General features: G+C 32.7%; 1 protein-coding gene across 3 annotated transcripts in view; it reads left to right on the top strand.

The window, feature by feature from the left end:
- Positions 1–18742, top strand: part of LOC113519441 (uncharacterized) — a 767542-nt gene that overhangs the window by 695687 nt on the left and 53113 nt on the right. The window contains exon 1 of one of the 3 annotated variants that reach the window (XM_026904557.3): positions 12827–13280. The exons of the other annotated variants lie outside the window; for them this stretch is intronic. Within the exon in view, the coding sequence (XP_026760358.1) occupies positions 13238–13280 (43 nt within the window). The 5' untranslated portion in view covers positions 12827–13237. Of the gene's footprint in view, positions 1–12826; positions 13281–18742 lie in introns of those variants that run through there. 3 annotated transcript variants of the gene reach the window in all.

Genomic DNA, 18742 nt, shown 5'->3' with positions numbered 1-18742 from the left:
AAGATCATTTCTAGATGGCGTATTCAGATAAAACTTGCAGAAATATAACTATCAAAACTGTATTTGATTTGGTGCAGTAGTTTTTACGTGATACCGTAATATATATACAAACAGAAAAACAGACAAAATTGATAAAAATTATTGTTACGCCACCTATTGGTTTTATAAGAGCTCTTATATATATATTTCAAATATTTTTTATGTACAAACATCTTCTAGTTACAATTTTATTATATTAATAAGATTTTACTGTTATATGTAGTTATATCTGTGTAGTTATATCAATTAAAGGTTCTCAGGTATGACATCGTTAAATATGAATCGCTAATACAATTAAAATGTACTATATGTTATAATAATTAATACTGCTGATGCTTGTTAACTTCGTTAGCCAGATGTCGCACGACTTTGATGGTAGTATTGAACAATAATTGTAATTATCAATTTTGACATAGAACAAAAGCCACCCAAAATAGATAACACGTTATTAACTATCATGGTGTTAATTTTGGAATTTGAATTTTGCGTCATTCTAAATTATTTATTTATATACAGTGAAACCAAGTGAGATATTAAAGGACCTGTAAATTTGTTTCACTTATAGAGGTATTCCACTTTCCCAGTGATTCCATATCCAAGTATGAATAAATATCTTTTTTTTACAACACAAGGGGCCAATGAACAAGCAAGCACACCAACGGTATTGCAGGTGTGCTGCCGGTCTTTTAAAAAGGAATATGCTTTTTTTTATGGTTATGATGTCGTATCGGTTCAAAAATACTGCTGCTGAAAGTTGATTCCAAAGAGTGGTTGTGCATGGAAGAAAGTGCCTTGAAAAACGCACGGTGGAATACCACCACTCGTCCAGATGGTTGGAACGAAACTGTAGTTTATGGCGGGTTGTAAGTGGTGAAAATCAGCAGCAGTTATCAATCCGAACAATTCCTCAGATTCCTTCCATCTGTCTCATTTACAGAGGGCTCCATTAATAGAGGAGTACTAGCAAACACTCTTCAAGTTTAGTATACTATGATAAACGTATACATTCTAGTTTTCCCTGTCCTTCAGAACAATGTGATTGAGTTTTATCATTATTCTGAATCATTTTTTATTTTATTTTTTTATTTATTCATTAGTACAAATATGTTTACATGGCGGACTTAATGCTAAAAGCATTCTCTCCCAGTCAACCATAGGGAAGTGTCAGAATACTCGAATGCGGTACTAGTTATTATTGATATACATACATACTAAAATTACATATATAAACAAATAGATATATATATAAATAACAAATATACTTACACATATATGACATATATTATATTATACATGAAATTGAGAATAATATAAAGTACTTATCATTCTACAAAGAGTGGTTTTTGGCACATTAAATTCGAAACAGACTTGTACGCGTGTCTTCCCCACTTTCATAAATAGATATTAACTTTAGTTTTACGCATACTGATAACGATTTGAGCCTTCGTTTCGGCATTTTTTCAAATAAACATCTGTATGATGGTAAAGTATAACTAAAACTAAAGGTCATTGAGACTCAAAATTATTTAATTTGTGGGTAGAATAAGAATAAATAAATAACAAACTTAAATGCAAAATAACCCAAGTTAGGTAATAATTTGATGTTGTCTCAGTTATAGAGGTAAATGTGACTATAAAATCAAAAGAACAAATCCCAGATATAGAGTTTTGATTCGTAACACTAACAGAGGTAATCCACTGCCAAAGTGTTGGAACCTCAATATGAGTTCCAGTTGTGGAAGCTTCTCACTTATCCAGGTTCCATTTAAGTTTCACTCTATATATAGTTAACTGCACTGGCTTCGTACGGTTCTTCGATAGATAGAAATAATTTATATTTATAAAATAAAGCTAATCGCTTATAATTTGGATCCGGTCAATAAATATATCGTGGTCACTCGGATGGATGAGGTAGTTAAAATAAAATTATAACGTCACGATAAAGCGAGGGTCTCCATCTTAAGTCGTCCAAAATGAATATCTCGCCAACTCGGTAATATTTCCAAAAACCCCTTACTTCGACCAATTCACATGAACTTAAGCAACATAAGAATTGCAAATTCAATTGAAGCCCACCGCTAATGTATACTAAACGGTAGAATTATGCGTGGCCGCTTAAAATTCGCCGCTCATTGTCCTGCGGCCGGCTAAAACCGGTTTATTGCGGATTTATCCGGAATTTTCCAGTGTTTTAAGGGTTGTTTGCTTTTGAATAGATGCTCTATCGGTTTTTTGTGTGCTCAGCAACGGGTTTTGAGTTTTAACCGGACACCTGGATTAATGCGATAGCCACTGATTTGAGTGAGGATAATAAACAATGTTTTACGAAATTTTAAAATGTTTATTTTGTAATATGAGTATATATATCTATGGTAAATATAAGGATGATGTTTAGTTAATTTAATTATGTTTTAAACATTATAAGTATTAATAATTCACTTTTCGTTTCTGTGACATTTTTTTTTATTCAATGTGGAATTGCAAACAATGGTTTACGAAAATTGTCGCCAACAGATATATCTCCTACGTTGCCTTACCTATCTTCTAATGAAGCCAGGGAAGCTGCTGTGCAATAGAACCACGAATGGGCCAGAAGTACCCACGTAGACGATTTTACAAAGTCTGCCTCTGGTCAAATTTGATAGCATAATCGTCGCTTAAGAACTAAAGTCAACAAAAGGTTTAGCGTGATCAGATTTTCTGACAATTTATAGTCAGTGCACGCATCAAAATCTGGCCACAGGGTTATACCATGAAACGTGATTTCTTAATTCCGGACCGAACTTTCATGCGAATAATAAAATGAATTGATATGAGATTTAGGTTCGTAAACAGTGATTCATTCAATATGACTAATACTTAACGTAATATCGAACAAATGATTAAAGTCATTGATTGGTTTGGTTTTTAACTGAGAGTTTCTATTACATTCCTTAATTAAAAAAATCCTATTGTGATTAATGTTTGCCGTCGTACTCACTCTTTCCTTGAAAACTTTTTATTCTGTATCTATAATTAAATTTTTTTTATGTACAACAGCGTTATAACGCTTCAATTCTTTAAATTATTTATTAATTTTGTCAAGTTGATATTTCTTTAATTTTAATTATATAATTCGTGTTTCGTTCGATCCGAAAGTTCGGACAAACTTTCATGGTAGGTTGGCAGGATTTATCAGATTAATTTAAAACGGACACAAAGATAAATGATCTGTTTATATTGGCATAATATTTGTTACACCTGCAAACGAACGTGGGTGGTTGTTTATTATTGAAATAAGTTTGCGGTAAACATACGGCGAAAAATATGTGTAATACCCGTTCCACCGCGTCCAAATAACTCTCAGTTCCTCAACTAAATATTGAATCACTGTTAAACCTAAGCAAACGTCATAAATTCGTAATCTGTTTGGCAGGAGTCGACCTTCCATTATATCAAAAGTTAATAGAATCCGTCGATGTGTGTGTAAATTTCTTGTCGATAACAGTGACAATTACTTCAAAACACAATCCAGTGTTTATAAGCGGTAGAAACGCAGAGCGAGGTAATCTTCAAAGTCAAAGACTCTGGCTTTGAGTTTGAAGATAATTGTAAAGGTTAGGATTATGAACTAAGGTAGTTTAGTACTATCTACTTCTTGTGTGTTTGGGATTAACAACATTCTTTTTTTTTATTTTTTTTTCCGATAAAACAGCAACTTCACTAAATAGAGGTTCAGATAAGAAACACAGTCGTATTGAGAAATTCCTCCATTTACAATATCTTACATATTGTAACGTGTAACAGCGGGCCAGTACAAAATATACACTCGTATATTTTTATAGCTATATCGACCCCTGACAATCAAAATTCGGGACATATTAAGCGATTTCACACTACACTTATATTCCCGTTGCATTCAGATTTTGTGTAGAATTTGCATTTAGGAGTAAATAGCCACTATGTGTACGTATATAAAATTCTAATTTTGATGCAAAATATTTGTATTAAAAATTCGATAAAATCAAAGGATACTGGCGTTTTTTGAACTATTTAAAAAAATTGCCTTTTTTTTAAATCGTATTTTTTACATGTAGGTTACCGGATATCTATTATTGCTATTGCAGGCGTTCATAGGCTACGGTAACGCTTACCATTGGGTGGGTCGTATGCTTGTTTGCCACCACTGTGGTATAAAACAATCTTCAATCTTCTTGATCTTTCTTAATTGTAATTTTCATATTAGTTCTCGGATAATGGTAAAACCTATAATAAACATTTAATTAACAAACATATCGATGATGAGAATAAGTTGGTGTAGTATTTTTTTATACAACTTTTTGACACTTTATTGTACAGTCAAGTCTTAAATTATAGAATACAGAGTTCTTAGAAAAAGAATGACTACAATGGCGTACTAATCCCATAAAATGGATCTCTTCCAGTAAACGTTTGAATGTCTGATGGAAATTGTGAATTAGTGGAGACAAAAAAAAAAAAATAATTAAAAAAAATAAAAAATATCTAAATGATATCTTACACATCTAAACGGATTATATCTTTGTTCATAACAGTTCTAATATTCTAAATAAGGAAGTATATAGTCGTAATGGTAAAAGTATATAAAATATAAATATATCTTGTGCTTAATATTTACAAATATAAAAATACCTGAGATCTCATAACTCGCTTTATCCGACTGCACACGCGAAAGGGCGTTAAGTTTTTATGTGACTGTTTAATAGCCTATCAGACGTTGGAATACACGATGAAATTATTAACTTTATGTTCTGTAATAAAAGAGACAATGTCATTTGTAACCATAAAAAAAAATCAAGGTATTCTCACAAAAGTGGGCCAATTAAGGTCGCGTTTCAGTTATAAATATAGTTAAAGTATTGTTAACTTAACAGCTTATTAGAACAGTTTTTTTTTTCACTATATATATATATATATATATATATATATATATATATATATATATATATATATATATATATATATATATATATATATATATATATATATATATATATATATATGCTATGTGTCCCGAAAACATCTCTAAAAAGAAGCCTAACTGCGGAACTTAACCCACCTGCCAAACATGGCAACTACTGCCAAAACTCCCCTCATGAGGAAGACTTATGTTCAGCAGTGGACAGTTAACGGCTGAAATGATGAATTTTTATTAATATAAATATGAATTTTTTCTTAATATAAATGTGAAAGTGAGTTTGTTTGTCATCTCTTGGCGTCATAACGGCTCAGTGGATCGTTATGGAAATATTTATGGGGAGTACCTCATAAAAGTTAAAATGAGTATAGTCCCAAACACATTGTGTAGTCTGAAGTGAGGAATCGTGGGTCAAATTGAACATTTGATGTGCAATTTTACCTTGTGGTCCCGGCATAGAATAAGCCACCCCTATTTTTCCCGTGGGAGTCGTAAGAGGCGTAAAAGATCTTAATGGTCGAGGGATGGACAGCAGTGTCCCTTTTAAAACATCTCTAATAGCCTAACTGCGATTGCCAACCCACCTGTCAAGAGTGGCAACTACTGCCATCCTGCCCTGTATGGGGAAGGGATATATTCAGCAATGCTTAGTTAATAGCTGCGTTAGTAAATAATAATCATACCTATAACCCGTTGGCATACATATAAACATATCGTCATAGTCGTAGAATACTGACAGATCTGACAAATAAAGATCCGTCAGTATTCTACGACTATGACGATATGTCCGTTACCACAGACCAGCTCGATGAGGAGAGTCGCATTTAGAGTTTTAACACAATGACATAAGATTTATTTTTAAACATCTGTTTTTATTGTAGGCTCTCGAGCATTATCATCATAATTTAAGATTGTGTTCAAAACCACTTATTTTAATTTAAAAATTAAACTTCTGTACCAATTTTGATAACATTTCTACGGGACCAATTTGTAAGTATATTCTTTCAGATAAAAAAATAATTTTCCGAATCGGTTCATAACTGACGGAATTATGAGGTAATAATTATATAAAAAAAAAAAAAATTCAACCGAATTGAGAACATCCAAACTATTTGAAGACACACACACACTGATAAACGACGAGACGTTCCATATACAAAATATTCGAATTTAGAACGCGGAATCGCGTGTCTTCATGTACTTTCTGCTTTGCAGCAAGCAGTTTTTTTTTGTTCCGCAAAGAAAAACTGCAGCTTCGGTCGTCATAAAATTAATACGAGACCATCACGCGAACCGACCCCAAATAGATAAGGGAAAAGGGCAGATAATGATGGGCACGGAAGTAATCGATGGCGAAAAGAATTGCGGTAGTGTTGAGAAGAAAAAAAAATTAACGGATTAATTGATAATGTTCTTCATTTGAATGTTACTTAAGACTACAAATTTTTGCAACAGTTACTGTTTTCCTCTCTCTCTGTCTCTCTCTCTCTCTCTTTCTCTGTCTCTCTCTCTCTCTGTGTCTCTCTCTCTCTCTTAGCTTTCAACTAATTTATCATTATAAGTATCATAACAAAAAAGAAACTTAAAAATCTATAAAATACAATAAGGCAGCGGAAGGCATAATAGCTACCAATGAGTATAATACATCCTCACACGCTAAAATGATCCTCACCTGAAATGGATCGCGTACAGTGGTTTTCAAAAGAGTTTGCGTGAGGCAAACGCTCAGGCTGTAGATTGAGCTATCCGAGATTTTCCCTAGAGACTACAGTGTGGGATTCTCCGAAAAGGGTATATCAGAGGTTTCTTCAGAATCGGCATAAAAAAATTATAGTTATTAGAACTAACTCAATCTGATAAAGCTTAAGCTTAATTTTTAAGCAAGTTTACTATTTCTGTTGATTTTCTATTAAACATTATTCTAGTATTTCGTGATCTTTTAAGTAAAGCTGTGGACTGAGAGGGATTCTCGGATGATCCAAATTGAAACCCGAATAAAGGTTTGTTTGTTACTTTTAAATTTTACAAGGTATTCTGATGTAAACTACATAATCAATTTAGAGATCCGTAGTTATAATGTACTGTTATAGAAACCATACAATTTAATATAAATACTTTTATTGCACCAGATAGTTTTTCTTCTCCGCATGTCATATATATATATACCTCTGTCCCATTCGTTTTTTACTTCTCATGGCTGTGTTTCATATTATATATATATATATATATATATATATATATATATATATATATATATGGGACTATTTAGCGTGTGAGGATGAATTCTCTGTCGACGGCAAGCGTTGCTGTGATAAAAGGTGACTCTGGACATCATTTCAAATAATTTATAATATAGGTACAATGTGGGTAAATACTATAATTTTTTTTTATACAACTTAGAATGGCAAACAAGCTGACAGTCAACCTGATGGAAAGTGGTAACCTTTGCCTGTAGACATGAGCAGTACCATGGACATAACAGAGTATACTATTTTGCCAATGTCACTCCCTATGCGTTGCCATCCTGAGGACTCAGGTGTTATTCCTCCGTACCCTGTAAATTCACTGCCGTTTTAACTATTATTATTATTATGTATACGTACTGAATACAAAGTAGTTTGTTTGAATTTAATGTAATGGTAACCAAGTTTTGTTGAAGTTACTTAAATACCTTTTTTGTAATAAATGAAGATTGTGCATCATCAAAAATGAACGGACTTCAATTGTGACAAAACCAGTTATTTTGATTTAAAAAGTAAAATTACTGAACCGATTTTGATTAAATTTGTACGGGACCATTCTATAAGTATATCCTTTTAGATAAAATAATAATTTTCCAAATCGGTTTGTAATTGACGGAGTTATGAGATAACAAACATAAATAAAATGAAACAGAATCGAGAAGCTTCTCTCTCGAAGTCCGTTGAAAAAAATAAACTCGAATTGGGAACTTTCACCTTTTTAAAACAGCTCCAAAACTAAATAAGATTATGAATATTTTAAAAGCAGCGCAACAATTTAATCTCGGCAATTTAGTTAAACTTGTACTATCTCTTGTCTCTTTCACATTACGTAATAATGATAGGGATAGCTTGTATTGGTACATTTTGGCTACCATACGGCTGTAAGTGGAGGTGGCCGGGTAGGGGAAAATACAATGGCAGGTAAGGAAACAAAAATAAAGGGGCATTATCCCTAATAATTGAATAATACTAGTGCACTCGGAGTTGACAATTATAATTACTAGCTTTTACCCGTGACGTCGTCCGCATGATCGGAATATTTTCATTGATTTATAGAAAGATTACAATAACAGTAATAATTCAAATAATAAAACAGTAATAAATAAATAATAATTAAAAATAAACAACAATCGTCACTACATAGTATAAAACAAAGTCGCTTTTTGTTTGTCTGTCCCTATGTATGCTTAGATCTTTAAAACTACGCAATTGATTTTGATGTGTTTTTTTTTATTAGATAGTGATTCAAGAGGAAGGTTTATATGTATATATAATACAAGCATAATATAGAATCGTGCTTTTTTGAGACGAAAATTTTTTCGAAACTGTATTTTCGTACTTTAGTCAGTATTAAAGTTAATTTTTAAAACACTCTGTAGTATATTTAGTATCAGCGTTGTACCCATGCGAAACCGGGGCGGGTCGCTAGTGAAGAAATAAAATTAGTATACATTTTGCTGGTAATAGGAGCCTCAGCTGTTGCTATATTTTTTTTTAATGGGCGATAATGAAATTGTAACCCCACTTGCGCTATCGGTATACACCGGCGGGGCACCAGTGAAGGATGATAGGTAAGTATGAAGCAGATCAGTTAGCCCATCGTGATGAATTCAACAAGATTTGTTCATGATGGTTTCCAGGGGGAACCACGTGGAGGTCAACCTAATAGGGGCTGTCAAACTCCATTGCTAACAATCCCTTCCCTTATTAGGCATGGGTAATACACGTACCGCTCCGATACCTATATATTAAATTATATATTTGTTTTTTTGGAAATTGATGGCGGAAAAATGTCATTCATTTGGGCCTAAAGTTTTGACTTTAAATCCCAAAGATTACGACGCTCTTCTTACTTATATTTTTAAGCACATAATCCCTATGTTTGTTTGTTACCTTTAAACCCCTTAACGGTTTAAACAATCATGAAATTTGATATACCGTATGGAATAGAGAAGGGTATAGACTACTTTTTATCTCGGTCTATGAACATCTCTCAGCCACGCGGACGGAGACGCAGGTAAAAGCTAGTATTGACATAATTATATAAATGTTATAGTATGTACTATTAATAACATTCTGTATGTATGTAATCCCAAATGGAATATAAAGTCGTGTTATATATCATATTTACACAGCCAAGTCAATTGGAACAAATCAATAATACAGCCCCTCCGCTAATATTATTGACTGATGTACAGATTAATAGAATTAGCCACAGATTAATGATCTGAATACACCACTATCTGAGCTACATAAAAAAAAAAAAAATAATAATTTATTCTTTTCAACTTCGCTTAGGGTTTCCATTTCGAAATTTGAAAAATTAGAGCAAAAGTCGAATATTTTAAAATGGTCACAAATTTTGTCAACAATTATGTAAGTGAAAATTTTATTCGAAATATTAGTTCTAGGGTTGCCATAGCCTTATATTTGGGAATGGTATATTTTATGAAAAAGTCCACTCAGTGCACATGTTTTTAATCAGAAATTACATGGAGACGTTTTAATGTAATGGTAAAATAAAATGTTTGAGTCAATTTATTAAGTCGCTGAAGAGTTTTTTTCTCTAATCGTATAATAATATGTTATATATGTCTATATGCGTACCTTAGAGTCATAAATACAATTTAAATATGTAAGGTTATGTCACTAGACTGACTTTTTTTTTATCTATGTTTTCATAAATCTTATATGAGATATTACAAAATCCTTAATGCGACTCTAGCTTAATATTTAAATTTCTATAGTATAAAAAAGGCGTAAGCATAAAATTTGAAAAAAAAATTATAAACCAACAAGGGGCCGAAATTTTTCGGATATTCCGAACAGATGGCAACCCTGCCCGCAGTATCCCAAACTGATGGGGCCGCATCGAATTATAGCAGTTTCTATTTAAGCCGTCTCATGACCGTCATATTATTACGATGCCGTGAAATTTCGTAGGAAATTGGTTCCGGCTAAACTGCATTTAGATTGGTGCAGGCGTGAATTGTTACACCGTGGTTAAAATGGATCTTCAGATCAAATTTGACAAGATTGCAATAACGACTCGTTATCGTCAATTTCTTTTTTCTTTTGAGTGTTTTGTTTTGAGGGCAAAGCAATAAAGTGAATTGTGTCAATTTTGTATTGTGACTATGGTATTCGCTCGAAAAAATACATGGTACTGATTTTGTGTATTTTTTTTTATATATGTATACTTTTATCTCTTTTTTTGCGTATATCTATCTCTGTTGTTATTTGTGTTAATTAGTTAATTATAAACTTTATTATTTCATATTGCACTGAATATAACAGAAGTTATGAGAGACATGCGGGACAATTTTTTTATGTTAACCTACCTACCTAAAGTACCTACATAGACATAGGTATATAATTGTTGCATACAGACAAAAATTTACTCTGAGTATTGTTCCTCACATCATACCTATGTGATTTTTTTACGCAACTTAGAATAGCGAACAAACTGACGGCCTACCTGATGGAAAGTGATAACCGTCGATTGTAGACATGAACAGTACCGTGGACATAACAGAGTATACTGTGTTACTCATGACACCGTTCATGCCGTCAGCTTGTTCGCCATTCTAAGTTGCATAAAAAAAAAAGTTATATCTATATTTGTTTTGTTACCTTTCATCTGACAAAACAATTATAGCCGTAAATTAACCGACCGACGGTACGTTTTTTTATACTCTATGTCACAACTGAAGCTCGCGAAAACATTTATATTGTCTTGTACAACGTTAAACTGTCGCTCGCCAAATTTATTGATATCGAAACCTGATAGCTCGGGGCATGTCTTAAAAATAAGTAATTTTCAACCTTAAAATTGTAACATTAAAAAACTTTTTAACGAAAACGCGGGGGTTTTTTTTTACTAAAAAGTTGCTCGTAACCAAAATGAGCGGTCTTTACGAGCGTTTTTTTTTTAATTTTTACTTTTAAGGTCGCAGTGTAACGTTACCGCCGACGTCGCTGGGGGTGGGATTCTAGATAATCACTTGGGTACTCCTGTTTTTGACCATGTAATCTTAATAGAACGGACCTTTCTCGAGATTTTATCACACATTAAAAATTAAAATGCCTTGGGAAAAACTTAAGATATCCTATTTTTTTATATGTGAACGAGTCTAATGGTTTTTTTTTTTTAATAAATACCAAACATACCATTTGTTCGGTCAGGTTAATTAATAAATTGGCCAGAACGAGAATCAAATCTACAATCCAATTTGTGGCAAACATTTCTAAAATAAGTGAAGCGTTATACGTGTGTGTGGATTTCGCTTGTATTTCTAAAATATGAAAGTGTGTTTCTCTGTTTGTTATTTCTTAACCCCTTTCTCCATTTCTTAATCAAACGCCGTGTAACATTATATTTTTTACAACATGGGTAAACTTATGTAATACCGTAAACTAAAGGTTGAACTATTCAAACCTTCAGTTTACGGTTAATAAAGAATTATTGTTACTGTATTCTTACTTTGTCATGTAATTCTAATATCCTTACTAATATTATAAATATGAGAGGATGTTTGTTTGTTACCTTAGAGTTTTAACGGATAAAACAATCACTATGAGATTTGGTATACACGTACTATGTGTAATAGAGAATAGATACAGGCCACTTTTTTACCCGATCACGCAGATGAAGTCGCGGTTAAAAGCTAGTATGTTTATAAAAGCACTTTGATTACAGAAAATTTGCACAAATTTTTTTTAGTAAAGTTAATATTAAAGGGTTAATTAAACACCTAAATGGCAAAATGAAGTAACTTCACTATTAATTATTTTACTCTCAAGATAAAATTAAATTTAGGTTGCTTTTTGAAATGTTGTTTTAACAGCGTGAAAATTTATTCTTGTCACATAAATCATAATTTGCCAATATTAATTGCCCTGAGACATCGACATTAATGGAATAAACCGGTTTAATCGGGTTTCCTAAAACGATTGCTACAAAAAATTCCTATGGCAATATTTTACAAACTGTTTGAATATTGATTTCAATATATTATAAACTGTTTAATACATTATGTATTTCAATATATTATAATCCTTATATGTTGTTAAATTAATAACGCAGTTATAAAACGATAGTCCTCTATTTATATATATTTTTTACTCTAACATCTAAACATTAATCACTCACAAGAGAATATTTTGTACGATTCTATTTCTTGAAATAACAAATTTTACACACATTTCGATAGATTCAAGCAAAAACTATAGAATATAGAGTGTTCCCAAATAAATATAACATTGGTAATGTTGGCCATTGAACACCGGCCGTAGGCACCGCGTTTACCTGTTTTTTTTCTATTCGAAAGCTCGTCGGAAAGGGATGCATGTATCGGGATTGTATTCCAAAAGTGTTTGGAGAACCCATTCCTGCGTATGCTTATGAAAACGAAGCGGCCAAGTCCGAGGGCGACGATGCTAACAATGCACTGCTACCTCTATCTGGTTATATTAACCGCCAATGTACGATAGGCTCAGGATTATTTTAAATTGCATGCTCCACTGTACCTCCTCATTTCGGCCGGCGAGTAACTCGAGCATGGACGGTGTGGCAACTATGCGCCGCGCATTCTTCACCAATCCCGAACAACTTCACGCCAGTTGCGTCCCGACCGTTGGCGAGGACGGACCTATGTTGGTCGTAACGCCGAAACTATCGTCATTATAACTGTTAAACAATTTAAAGTGAACATAAAATCGATTTGTATTGCAAAAGTTTTGTTGTGAACTGTGATGGGAAGTGTTACGGATTGCATGCGTCTCGTCAATGTACGATGACCGAAACTTTGTGTGCCAAAGAAAAAGTTGTTCGAATGCACTCGACTCTACAAAAAAATGTTGTGCTCGTAATGTAGTGATGACCTGATGGGATCGCTCTGCGGCCGAAATTGTTTAGCTAGTGATGTGTACTGTGATATAAAATTTCGACAATCGAGTAGATGATTGTCGTACATACGTGTGATATATGCATTAGTTTATTAGTTACCAAAGATTCCTGATGATCTTGTACATTAGTTTGTGTTTCATATTGGTAGTTTTAGGTGAGTGGATCTTATTAATTTTGCCGTTATAATTACTGCCTCTCGGTTCGATAATTGTGGGTTATCTCGAAGATTTATTGAATGGTGCACGCTCTCATTTGAGCCTGAGTAATTATGGACATAGGTCTAAGTGCAGCGATAAATTGAAATGCGATGCAAGAAATGAGGATACAGATATTGAAATACTCAATAAATCATGTTGTGAAAGTTTTATAATCACGATTTGAAAAGTGGGCTCAATAATAAGGTCTAAATTTAATTATATTAAAGATTCTATTGTACTTATTTAATGATAGTTGGAATAAAATATTCGGAAATATAAATATTATTAATTAAAATAAAAAAGGCGAAATAGAAAATTGTCGATAATCAAACACTAAAATTAATATAATATACATTGAGATTTAAAAAGTTAGAAATCAAAGTTACGCCCGCATATCATAGGGCGTAAAACAAAATGTTAACCCTATGTGTGCATGGCTGCCACAAATCTAACTAAATGTCACTTTACTGTTTGTTCGTGTTTCGTGTCAATTAGTAGATACTACATTGGGTATTTGATGCTGCGTGTACAATGTCTCTGCTTGTATTTAATGCACTTTGTGTTTATTTTTATCCATAGTGATTTATTATTTTTTCAACAAACTTAACCAATTATCAAGTTCTAAATTTAAAATTTAATTTTTATCATCAGAATTAAAATTCTTAATTTAAATTTGGAACTTGATATTTTTAGTACACTTAAAATATATCTCGCTCTTTTATCATATAATTAAATTGGAATAGGATTCAATGTGTTGTACTTGTAAACGATATCTACAGCTTATAGAAATGAGCAAAGCTTGGGATTATATTTTAAAACTGCTAATTTGTTAGTTAATTAAGTACATCTTTATTTATCTTATTAAATAAGAAAATACACTACTTACTTCAACATCGTACTTTTAATGAATGGATCATTGTTGTATATTTAATTACTACATTCTTCATATTTTTAATTACTTTTATTTATCAAATTGCATCTTTATTTGATAAAATTATTCGTTAAACAATTTTAATTTAATAAAACGTTATTAACGTCTAAATAACAAATATTCTGTTTTTGCGAATATGCATATCTACCGAAATGAATTCGCAAAATAATTAGAAAAAAAAGTGTATGATCTGTTTTTCAGAGAAATGTGACATAAAAGATTAATTTTATACTGGCATTAAGTCGTACGATTCCAACAATACGATCCGAAGCGCGGTTTTGCGAACAATAATTTGTTTTTATGTGAAATGAAATTAAATACGATGACGGCCAAAATAGGAATCTCTGAAATTCATTAATATAAATTGCACATCATTTTTGCAACACGTATTTCGAATAACTGTTTGTTTTTTTTTTTCACTTTTATGTTTATAATATTTCGCTGCGGCATCAAGTTTTTTAGGTAGGCGTTTCATTGTCATATCGTAATGTACCAACAATACGACGTTTCTTTTTTTAAAAAAAAAGTAAAAGTAAATTCTTGATTCGACTGTATTTTGTATATGCCTATGTTATTCTATATCTTTGTTATTTATGAGCCGAATTTGATATTCTTTCATCCTTTCCTCACTTCCACCAATATTAATTTTTTTCAAGACAGAAGTTGTTTTTTTTTTAAATTGTTTGTAGTCTTACATTTTTTTTTACGTTTATTGAATTATTGCTTGATATTTAAAAACCTAACCTAATATTAAAAAAAGTTTAATCTCAGTAAATAAATATTTTAGCACATATACAAGTAAATTAAAATACGAACATATGAACTGAATATCGGACTTATTGGATACCGTTGAAATTTTTTTTTTAATATCATAAGAAAAATTCGATACGAAATAAGTTCAAGACTCGTTACAAACATGTATTTCCAACAAAAATACGCTAGCCATTCAAAGGTAGATCGTGTACCACGGTCACGTCGGCATAACATCATTTGGTACGCTCCGAGCGTCCACTTTCTAAAAAACACTTAAAAATGTCCTCGGGAATGATTGAAAATACGGGAGTGGGCGCGCGAGCGGAAAATGTACTATTTCAAATTATATTATTTTTGAGATACGCCATGTTTTATTAGCTGCATTAAGTACTCGTGTAGTTATTGGTCATCGATGCATAGAAAATCCAAGATGCCTAGTCAGAGATTAAAAAACAGTACTAAAAATAGAACGTATAGGATGATGTTCGTAGTCAAAAGTGCCGAAATATTTTTGTTTGCAAATTTTATAAGAATATGTATAGATTCGGAACTTTTTTTCATACCCACCAAAATTAAAGTAGATTTCGCAGCCCAGTTAAGAATAAATCCTTTTTTTTAATAAGGGAAATTGTCTTTTTTATAATGACTTCAAAAATATGTTTTTTTTTTCAAATTATTATCTAGACGATATTTTAGCGAAAACGTGATATGTATATATATATACCTATTGTTTTATGGATGAAAATGGAATGGTGGTCCCACCTGCGCTGTCAGTGTACACCACTGTGGTGGAGTGAAGAATTTTTTTTGTATTAAAGAATGCTAATGGAATGCTAACCCCGCTTACGTTAGCTACATACGTTGCCCCCTGTGAGAGATTATAGGTGAGGATAAAAACAGATCAGTTAGGCCATTTCCAGGGTAAACCGCTTGGAGGTCCACCTGAAAATATACACTATATTATTAGCAATGAGGCTACTAACAATCCCTTTTACAATAATGCGGTATATTCAATCTTTTTTTGTAATTAACTATGTGTAGACAGGGGGAAAAGGAATTGTTAGTAATGGAGACTAAAACTCTCATTGCTAGCAATATACCCAACCAGGTCGACCTCCTCATGGTTCCCCCTGGAAACTATCATGGTTAATTCCTGATGAATTCATCATGATAGGCTAACTGGCCTGTTTTCATTGTCATCTATCACCCTTCACTGGTGCTCCGCCAGCGAATCCCGTTAGCGCAGGCGGGGTTACCATTTCATTTTCACCCATCAAAAAAAAAAAACTATGCGTAGACGACGCACATACAGACATAACCTTTTACGGTCAGATAAAAAGATTAAATCCATCAACAGATAATGCGAACCATTGTTATTTATATATTAAATTAATTCTACCATCACAAACACATTCAGTGATAATATAATTAAACGCGAGACATCGTAACTGGGGAGGAGAATGGAATGTTGCGGCGGCACGGGTGGGTCGTGGGAACGAATGTTAGTTGATTATGTTAGCAAACCGTATATTAAATTTACAAGTATAGTTACCAATGTAGAAAGGTACTTAATGTATTAAGCCACCCGAAAGGGGACACTCAATTTGTCTGTATTTTTTGTGACGGACGTCGATTTTGATAACTCTTTTTGCAATCTTTTTTCAACAGACTTCAAATAAAAAGGAGGTTCTCAACTCGATTGTATTTTTTTTTTATGTATGATACTTTTTATTCGAAAGGACATCCTTTCAGATTGGTCCCGTAGAGATTTTATGAAAATCGATTCAGTAGTTTAGTTTTTAAATCAAGATAACTGAATTTGCCACGATCAAAGTTTGTTCTTTTTTTATTTATGTAACTAATACAATATTTAACTGTACTGCGAAGTTTTTCGCATATTAATTCTGTGGAGATTGAAAGTATCGTTTTTCTTTGCAGAGCAAAATAATTACTTGAATTGTGATTCCACGTTCCAAATTTAAATACTTTTAATTTAATAAGTCTACGAACATCACATCGTTTATCGATGCCTTTCATTTTAAAATAAGAATTGTGATTTAATTAAATTTAATTTTGTTACAATTAAAATCTCTTTTTCTTTGTCGAACAAGAACGAGTTCCACAGTTTTAGTTTCTGATTGTGTATCTATGTTTTGTTTTACATCGATTGAATGTATTTATACTTATTATTAATCCTTATTATACATAAACATCTTTTTTAAAATATTAATCCTTATTATATATAAACAGCTGTGTGGTCCCAGCATTAAATAGGCCAGCTCTAGCTTTACTATGGGTGTAGTAAGAGGTAACTAAGGGAACTTAATGGTTAAGGGATGAACAGCAGCAACTTAAAACATCACCAAAACCTAACCTAACTACGGTTGTCAGGGGGGAAAAGAATTGTTAGTAATGGAGACTGAGAACTATTGCTAGCAATATACCCAACCAGGTCGACCTCCTCGCGGTTCCCCCTGAAAACTATCATGGTTAATTCCTGATGAATTCATCATGATGGGCTAACTGGCCTGTTTTCATTCTCATCTATCACCCTTCATTGGTGCTTCGCCAGCGTATCTCGTTAGCGCAAGCGGGGTTACCATACCATTATCATTCATAAAAAAAAACATACAATTGCAGTTGTACCCGTTTTAATTTTGTTAAGAGAGGGACTGGCTGAAAACCAGCGCTGTGCAACTGTACACATTTTTTTGATGGGTGAAAATGGTATGGTAACCCCGCTTGCGCTAACGAGATACGAAGGGTGATAGATGAGAATGAAAACAGGCCAGTTAGCCCATCATGATGAATTCATCAGGAATTAACCATGATAGTTTCCAGTGGGAACCGCGAGGAGGACGACCTGGTTGGGTATATTGCTAGCAATAGAATTCTCAGTCTTCATTACTAACAATCCCTTTCCTCCCCAGCTGTACACATTGCACTGGGACACTCACAGCATCAGCTGAGCCAGTTTCTTTTGCCTACTATGAAACAGTTATTACTCTTCATCATCATATCCGCCTTTAACTGTCCACTGCTGAACATAAGCCTACCACTTGGAGGGTTTGCCAGTAGTTGTCACGCTTGGCAGGCAGGAAGCCGACCGCAGTTAAGCTTTAGAGATGTTTTAAGAGAGACGCTGCTGCCCATCCCTTACCCTCTCTTAGTCGCCTCTTACGACACCCACAAGGAAGGAAGGGGTGGCCTATTCTATGCCGGGACCACATGGCCAATATTAACCCTTCTTTGCATTTTATTTATATTTTATTAACACTTTTTTTTATTGGTGCAATAAATCAAGGTGATATAATTCATGTTCAAAATTAAAGGAAAAATGGATAAAAAAAATAAATGTAACAGCTAAGTTGTTTTTTTTTTTTCATTAAAAAAGTATCCAGTCACGATCAACTTCAAGTTAACTTATATATTTTTTGGTCATTCAATGTTATGATGGAAATTTCCACCATTATGCAAAGAAGGGTTAATTTTGTAACTATGTATTTTTCTTGTAATAAATACTTTCTATTGTATTCAATTGTCTTGTTATTGGCGATAAAGCAATTTATTGCTAAAAAGGAAGCGAGTAAACAGTCCATAGAATTGTTTACGTAATGTAAAACTCCTTTGTTATTGTTTAGAGACGTTTCGTTTCCTTATCTTAGGTACTAATATGATGGAATTGTAACTAGATGTTGTCTGTACATGGGAGATATTTCCTTTTATATTTATTTA

This window comes from Galleria mellonella, unplaced genomic scaffold, assembly GCF_026898425.1.
Source record: "Galleria mellonella isolate WM207_F2 unplaced genomic scaffold, CSIRO_AGI_GalMel_v1 utg352, whole genome shotgun sequence".
NCBI lineage: Eukaryota > Metazoa > Arthropoda > Insecta > Lepidoptera > Pyralidae > Galleria > Galleria mellonella.
The sequence above is the reverse complement of the archived record's forward strand: the minus strand, read 5'-3'. Positions and strand labels throughout refer to the sequence as shown.